Here is an 8,695-nt window from a genome sequence, read left to right as displayed (position 1 = left end):
AATTGATGTGTGTATTTTAGCTACCTAGTTTAGTGTGCGTTTCATCGTGGTTTCATGTGATATTACATAATTTGCTATGTTTTGGTGCAGGAATGAGAAGAATTGGAGATGGAGCTGGTAATTGGAAGAAATTGGAGAAAGACGAGTTTTCAATGGAGATTTGACGTGTTTTTGAAGAGAAGATTAGAGATTGGGCTTGGATTAATTATGCTAAATTTAATTTAGCTCAAAACTCTTATTTAATTGATTTTTGGAGCCTTGTTTTGGATTAAGGGGCCGAAAGCCCATACTGGGGTAATTGGGCGGCACGTTAGGGATTTTTAATTCCCTAAATCTTGTTTTCTCTCCTAGCCGCCACTTAGGGATTAGTAGGCATATATATATACTAGAAATTCTGCACCGCGTAGGACGCGGTGTTTCCATAATTGCTCCGTGAATTATGTGACCAATAACTGCGCTAGTCGAATCATTTTTAAGTGTAGACATATTATACTATGACTTGTAGGTCACAGTTGTAATACAGCAAAGAGTATTTAATTTGTACAGCTAGGAGCAACAATCTACACAATACAATTTATATATAACCTATTTAACTATCCTTTCAGACATTACGCGTTATATATACATATCGCATTAAGCTAAAAACTACATCGAGGCATATACAATGTACATGCAAAAGGTAACCTCAAAATATAGTAGAATGTGACCGACGCGGTGTAATAGAGGCAAAAGTCAAAGTACATGCAGAAGTTGCTTCAAAGTCTCATAAAATCTTTCACTTCATTAGTCCAATATTCTTCGCTTGATTGTTCTGCCACTCCTTGACTTGAGTGTTGGTGTTTGTGGGACTCCTTTGCCTAAAAGTTGATGATAATATTAATAAAATTAGTTAATGACAAACATAATGTATTTGCATAATATCCTATATCATTGATGATTTGATTTAGAACTATTAACACCGTTGCCTCATGTAGAATACTAACCTTTATTATGCTCAACAACCACTTCAGTAAGTTGGTGGGATGAATCAGATATGCTAGCTTTGTATCTTGTCTTTTAAGATATTAGACTTCATTTTCTTCGCCTTCTTTGTTGATAATGTTGCACAGAAACTCCCATCAATCATACAAGAACACACTTCAAAGATTAAGTGTCTATATAATGACAATAGTTTTTCTCTAGTTTTTCAGTTTTGTACCCTTAGCTACATGTTTGTCCTTAGCTTGAGTTATTTTAGTCTTCTTTGATGTTTATGCCACAAGGTCCTGTTTCTCCCGGTATAGTGTGCCTAAATGATTGAGTTAATATTGTTAACAACGAAGAATATTAGAAACGAAAATTTATCTAATTGGTTGAATAATTTACCTGCCAAAGGTAGACATGACTCCATATGAGAATCTTCAACAAGTTTGCTATCAGTTACTCTCTCCACAAATTCATCTAAAAATAAAGTTGCTTAATTATATTTGTATACGTTTTATAAGTAGTTGGAGCTAAGCAAGTAACCGGTACATATGTCTATTGGTTTAGATTTCATGGTAATTACACAATAGTCACAAATGGTAGTTCAAAACATGAATAGATTAGCATAAGCGATATCAATTTAAAATTAGAATGTTTAGATGTGCATGCTTGAGGATCTTTGATCTTCATGTTTACCTGACCTTATGGCGTCATGCTAATGTTTTTAGCTTTCTTTTGTATTTTTAAAATTTCTAACAATGACACAATAATATTTCATCATTTGCTCGATTAATAAATTCTAGAAGATTTAAAATACTATCTATCATGTCTAACTATTACCTGATAGAGGCTTATCCAAATGTGCATCATCAAAATTCTCAATCGTATCATCATTATCTAACATTACAAAACCAACATAAATATTGTTAGATAAATCGTTATTCTTATATTAGTTATACAATTTCTCCATTGCAATAAAAAGTCAAAAATTCACTACTCATGGAAAAGAATATTGAAAGTTTCACAAACATCGATCTATCCAAAGTGATAAGAATAATCCTCATTTTCACTAAGCCATGATAATCATTTTCTGGTGGAAAACATATCATGAAAATCTTTAGCAAAATCTACTAAATCTTGTAATAATAATTGAATACCTGAATCTTCAGAAAGATCAAAGTGTACAACTTTTTTTCTTTTGCTAACAAATCTTCTTTTGATTTTTCCAATGTTACCTGATATAGAATATGTATTGAACTCGATTTCTTAGATGAATAAAATATGAAAATTAAACCTAGAAAATTTCTTATTGGGTGTGCGTGCATTTTTTCATCACATAAAATTTTGTTGTTATATATGTAAAAAAAAAAATACACATGTCTAACCTAGATTCTTTTAAAATAAATTTCTAAATTTTGGTGACACACCTCTTTTAGCCGATTCCACTACACAATTCATACTGTCATTTCTTGAATCTTCGGATAGAACAATAGAGCAAATTTTCTTTTTACCCCTGAAGATTTCTGTGATGAAGAAGCAATATGATTATATTAAATGAATTTGCAATATCAAGTATCTATTTATAACCGTGGATGTGATACCTGATATTGGTTTATCATCATCACAAGAAAGACTATCTTCAAATGAGCTTCCAATTGTATCTGTTGTTGCAAAATTATAATTATTATCTTTTCAAGCAAGAATAGCATATCATAATCATTTTCACCTTTGATGTGTTCAACATGGCTTTCTTGGGACATTTTTCCCCTTGCCTTTAGCTTTGGCAGCAATCTTTGCTCGAATGTCTTTATCATTATCTATATTAATTGCAGTAATCATCATTACAAAAAACTAAAATTAATTTTAGCTTAATTTAACTAAAATGTTCATATTTAATTACAATAAATATTAATTGGTTGCAATCACAAAATGAGTTGGAAATATTTCACCTAATGAATCATGAAAAACCAATTGCCTCGTCGCACTTTTTAGCACCCCTAAAGAATTAAAATATTTAAATTATTATCATCTTAATTGAATAATACATAGAATAGAAGAAAAAATTATACAAACCTTGCTCTAGATGAACTTCGTCAGGTTCAAAGCTAATTTTCTCAGATGGTATTGCAGCATCATCTTGTAAAATCTCAATAGCATCTGCAGGGAAAGTACAAACATCTTAAATATTCGACTTTTTATCTTTAAGAGTAAGACAATATTGCATAGGCGTTACCTAAGAAAATCCAAATGTCTTACGGGTCCCTACAATTTTTAAAAGGGTATTATTCATTTTTGTAAATGTGATAATACTCGACCATTGTATAGTAGAATACTCACCTGATTTTGTTTTTTATAAAACTCAGAAGGATCTAGGCCAAGAAGTTTTTGAGCTTCTTTCCCCAGAAAAGTGACTTCCACTTGTCCAGACGCATCAAAGACCATGAGACTAGTAAAATCAAGTGTTCTAATATACACACTTGTACAAATCTATATGAGCTAATTAAGAAAAGATGTATTAATAGATATATTAGCACCTCCGATTTTCTATTCTCATATTCTTGCATGGTGTTGAGTAACACATGAACTCTGTACCATATGAGGCAGCTGTCTTTGTGGAACATATTGGACAACCAATGTAAAAGTAGTCTTGATATTCATTTTCCAATCTTGCTTTAACTTTTACATTAAATTATGTATTCTGAAAAAGAAATTAAAAAAATGTTAAATTCATGTTTTACTTGTGCAAGTACAATATAAAGTAAGTCACCTCTTTATTCTGCAATATTTGATCCACTTTAGTAATCTGCAGAGGTTGCTTGGGTGAGCGCAACACTTTCTTTTCAAAAAACCACCAGTTTGTACTAACATGTTAATGGCCTCTTCATTCTCTTGCTTCCTGTTTATGATAATTATAAGCAAGTTAGGAACAAAAATATTCACATGATAAGGTTCTTAATTGTTATACAGATTATACAATACCATCTCTCTAGTTCAATTAGCATTTCACTCTCAGAGCCATCCAAGACAATTGACTGAGCATTGGTGGTCAGACTCAATCCTGAACATTAAAGACTAACTATCATCGATTGTGCCTAACAATTTATGTATGTATAATTTATCTGACCACGTAAAATCATGCATACCGTAATATGACACGACTAAAAAATTCAACAACAACAACAACGGTGTCCTATTCGAAATAGGTTCCAATTTAGCATAGATCTCATCGGATACAGAATCTTCCCAGAATGTCACCACGAACGTTTCCAGCCTACATTTCCATGAATTATGTTATTATAAACTAAACTAAACATATGTAAAGAAATAGGAAAACAATAACTCATCGTGTATCTAACATACTCTGTATCAATAGCAGCATACTCACGAATGACTTTACCCTGTCCTTTGATTGTGACTACCCGAGGTTCATGGGTACCAATAATGACACAACCAGTATCTAAGTAAGAGAAGAAAATGATTAATTAACATTTAAGTCACACTAAAATAATCTCGTTCTAAAATATAATAAGTACAATAATTCTTTTCCTAAACTTACACAAGATATTGATAAAATAAATATAGAAATATCATTTGCAATTCTTCAATAATTAAGTTGCTTAGTTTAACTGATCAATATGTCTTTGTTGAGAGGAATTTGTGGAACTCGCAACTTGGAGTTGTTCTAAAACATAGTCCACCAGTCGGTATCGAATCATTTGGTTCTTCATTCACCGAAGTATCTTTTCTGAACGTCCATTGGTAATTACATGTCACAATTGGATTCCATTATTGCTTTGGATCAGAAACATAGGCTCCTTTCACCATGTAAGCATTACCCTCTTGAAGCACATGTTTGAACCTATCTATATTATCATGGAATATCACAGCATCAAAAGTGTGGCCCTAAAAAGAACAAAAAAATTAATATATGTCACCTTTTAAAGGTAAGAAAAACTCACAACAACAGCTTAAATGTAAGGGATACTCATTAATTACCAAGCCATCACCCAAGATTAGTTTATGAAATTTATTAAGATTATTGTTAGCTTGCTTAGCTCCTAGCTTCTTGATCACTCTCACCTTGCATTTCCATTCCTTCAATCCTGTTAGAATCTCATTCATTGGAATCATACGCTCTTCCATTTCTTTTGACAACCTAATTAGATCATGGCAGTAAGTAACAAAAACATTTTAATTACAAAACAAAGAATAACAGTCAGATCAAATAAATAGATTCAAATATATAGGGTTCCGCTATTCAATGAACCACTCTAAGTCTATAAAATAAGACCAACTATTAACCATAGATCACTAGTATTTAAACGGCTGTGATTAAAAATTAAATGGTTGATGCTGATGAGCAGCTAAGAAAGCTGCTGCTGATGCCGATGCCGACACTGGGCAGTACTCTCAACGCAGACAACGACACAAGAAACTGAGCCACAACTCAGCTAAAGCCGATGCCGATGCCGACGCCGACAGCGGCCAGTACTCTCAATGCAGACAACGACACAAGAAACCGTGCTCCATGGAAGAAGAGAGACACAAGATGTTTATCTTGATCCGTGGAGTAGTTGAACTTATCTCTGCTACAAATGATAACACGGTGATGACGAGGACTCTCAGAGGGTCGATTATTTTCGTTGTTCCTTAGGATCTCAAAACATAGTTTCTGCTCTGCTTTTTGAATGGATAGCATGTGTAGTAGAGCATTCAAGTGATACTCCGTGCTCTTGTCCCCAACTTCAATAAAGGATTCATTGACTAAACCATTTAAATATAGTCCACAGTCATATTTTCTGAAGCCTGTACTACTACTCCTCCAGGCAACCCAAATCTGTTTCAACTTTTCTTTCCTCAAAGTTATATTTTCCTTAAAGAAGGCCATAGACAAGAAACATGAGTCCAGTTTGGGATCCAACTTATGATAAAATGGTTCTAAAAACTTCAATGTTGAATCAAAATCAACTGATTCAAGAAGTTGTTCCCATTCACTCCCTCCCGAGACTTTCTTTTCCGCTAACTGCTTTCCTACCTCTTTTATACCTAATGGCAGACCGCCACATTTTCTCAACATTTGTTCTGCCATATGCTTCAAGGACATAGGGAATTTGTGCTCACCCGTCAATTTATTGCCATGATTTATTGTTTTCAGAAACAATTGCCAACTCTGCTTAGAATCCAAAGGTTTCATCTTATGAACATCTTCATCGCGTACACCTAAGTCGGGACGTGTCGTGTGATGATCTCATGTTGGACTCTGTCTCTGCCCCATCATCTCCCAGTTTAAGCATGCGTTTTTTTATCTCTCCCATCCAACTATGCACGGAGTCAAAGTTCCAAGGATAGGTTACGTCTTGTTTGAAAAGGTAGAGAGCATCATCAGCCACGTCGACAAGGTCACATACCAAAAAATTTAGGATTCTCCCCTCTACCAATTTCTTATCCCTCACAATATCCACAATCTCTCGCATCTCTTTAATTACCTTTTCGTCATTTGGTTCATGCCTTCGATAATTAGTGTCGAGCTTCTGTATCAGTGATAAGAGGAGGGCCTCCGACATGTTTCTGCTTCGACCAAACTGCCCTAATAGCAAGTTTTGTTATTTATCTTGTGATATTTTCAATTGATACAACTAATTCTGATTCTATTTTGACAATAGCAAATAAGCAAGCATTGTAAATTTGTATTCCACAAGAAAGAGAATATAACGTATTGGATTCCGTAAACCAGAATTAAGATAACATACCTGTGCTTCTGGCGATGGACCAACGACACAAGAAACTCAGCCAAGACTCTCTGTTCCCGATCGGCGCCCTCAAAGCAAACAACAATACAAGAAACCCAACCACAAGACTCTAATTCGATTGTGTTGTGTTGAGCTCTGTTTTTTGCAAAAATTCTAGGGTTATTTAAAAAATTAATGATAAAAAGCATGGTGCAGAAATCAAACTCACCTCCTTGTGTTGTTGATGTAGTGGATTTGTCTAGTGTGATTTTTTGTTGGATTATGATCAGATTATCCACTTTCACCAGGCAAAGATTGACAGGAAATCTCGTTCTTTTTTCGTTGCGAAACTGTAACGATAGAAAGTAAAAAGTGAAAGTGAAGAAGAAAAATCTGCAGAGCTGTTAAAGATAAAACAGATATTTTCTTTTTTTACAAAAACCCACAAATGAAACAAAAATTACGAAAATACCATGGGCACTATTTTTTCTAAAGTACTATTCCTATCAATAGTAGCCAAGTTCTCTCTTATTAAGATTGTTAAATTAGGTGGTTAATTAGAATAGGCAACACATTCACTTTTATACTACAGCCGCAATTTAGATTAGGAATAGTATTAGAGTTTGACTTTGATGATAATTAGAAACACACACTTTTTGCTTTTATTAGTGCAGACGTTTTTTTTCTTCCAATTTTTCCATGCATGCAAGTTTAGTTTGATTTTATGTTTGGTTTTGGAGAATTGCGGCTAGATCAGAGAAGATTGGCAGAAGACTTGTTTCACTTTGTGGTTATATTTATTAAATCTCAATTCGAATTTTTAGTTTAATTTTTCCTAGTTCTTTAATTGCACTTAGTTTCGTTTATTTTATTTTTGATTATTTAATGTTTGCTTTTATTTATTTTATTGTTTTTAGTTTAATTATGAGTAGCTAAGCTTTTAATTCGGCGAGAATAATGAAACTCTAATTTAATAATCTGTGAGACCTAATTGGTTTAAAATTGATTCCTATTGATTCCGATTAATTCCTAGGTTCCAAGATAATTCTGATTTTATTTAAGCCTGATCAACTTAAGTTTAATTGGATTACAGTCAATTAGTTCCTGCCAATCCGTAATTGTTGGAATTGGACTAATTAGTGATACAACTACCGTGTTCGTAGTAGGAATTAATTGGTATATTAATTATTACTAGTGTCTCTAGGATAATTGGTATAAATTTGGTTCCTTCATCGTAATGCTATTAGAATATTAAATCTAGGTCTGACGTCTCCAGCTAGGTTATATTTTAATAAGGGAAATAAGCAGGTCTGGCGTCTCCAGCTGTTTATCGACACAGTAAGTAGGAATTGGGGTACGTCCGTTGCGTTTCACGGTATCCTATAACTGGTTGGTTGGTAGGGATTGATTAATTATTGCGTCGAGGATCAGAGTTGAATTAGAGTGTATTTATTTGAGCCGAATTACCCTTTTTATTGATTTATTTCAAGAGTTATTTTATTTGATTTAATTTGCTTTCTTAGTTTTAATTAATTCTTCTTACAATTAAGGCGTGGTGGTATCACCGTTTTTATAGATTTAGGGATTGAATGATTTTTAACTGCTCTCTGTGGGATCGACCCTGCTTACCATTATACTAATTTATTTTGGTAATTCCGCATGAATTATTTGGTGGTATACGACGGCCACCATTAATCATAGTTAGTTAGTTAATCCAATATAAAAACTTAAACACCTGCCCTTGTTATCAACGTAGTTAGTATTGCATTTCATGTTCCACTATATATATCATTACTTTTTTCAACTTCTACTGCTTTAATTTGATATTACACTTATTAATTAATTTAGATTCACTAATCCAATCAGCTTTCACAATTATCTTTTGAACATATACTACCTACGTCCACGAATGAACTTCCTATCTTTTCTTTTTGGGATGTCCACAAAAAAACTTCCTACTTATTTTTGGACTATACCCCACCACTTATAATTACTCACTTTTC

At 33.3% G+C, this 8,695-nt stretch overlaps 1 protein-coding gene across 7 annotated transcripts; it reads right to left on the bottom strand.

The window, feature by feature from the left end:
• Positions 1-466: 466 nt before the first annotated feature.
• LOC130995144 (uncharacterized) lies at positions 467-7,240 on the bottom strand. Of its 7 annotated transcripts, XR_009092072.1 has the most exons (16): positions 6,922-7,050; positions 6,714-6,848; positions 4,960-5,119; positions 4,591-4,866; positions 4,324-4,420; positions 4,107-4,234; positions 3,943-4,021; positions 3,731-3,859; positions 3,498-3,661; positions 3,037-3,120; positions 2,913-2,960; positions 2,690-2,780; positions 2,391-2,486; positions 1,804-1,860; positions 984-1,288; positions 467-857 (listed from the first exon to the last, which is right to left on the bottom strand). XR_009092072.1 is itself a non-coding variant. In XM_057920294.1 (12 exons), exons 4-10 carry the CDS (start codon positions 2,775-2,777, stop codon positions 1,251-1,253), a joined length of 492 nt encoding a protein of 163 aa, XP_057776277.1. In that variant the 5' UTR covers positions 2,778-2,780; positions 2,913-2,960; positions 3,037-3,120; positions 3,301-3,412; the 3' UTR covers positions 467-857; positions 984-1,092; positions 1,199-1,250. The 7 variants fall into 7 exon arrangements, 1 of the variants encoding a protein (XP_057776277.1); XR_009092070.1 differs by having other exon boundaries at positions 2,690-2,960; positions 4,960-6,545; positions 6,922-7,240; XR_009092069.1 differs by having other exon boundaries at positions 2,690-2,960.
• Between the last annotated feature and the right edge of the window lie 1,455 nt (positions 7,241-8,695).

The sequence above is a fragment of the Salvia miltiorrhiza genome, chromosome 7 (genome assembly GCF_028751815.1).
Source record: "Salvia miltiorrhiza cultivar Shanhuang (shh) chromosome 7, IMPLAD_Smil_shh, whole genome shotgun sequence".
Lineage (NCBI taxonomy): Eukaryota > Viridiplantae > Streptophyta > Magnoliopsida > Lamiales > Lamiaceae > Salvia > Salvia miltiorrhiza.
Note: the sequence above shows the minus strand (reverse complement) of the source record. Positions and strands in the feature narration are given on the sequence as shown.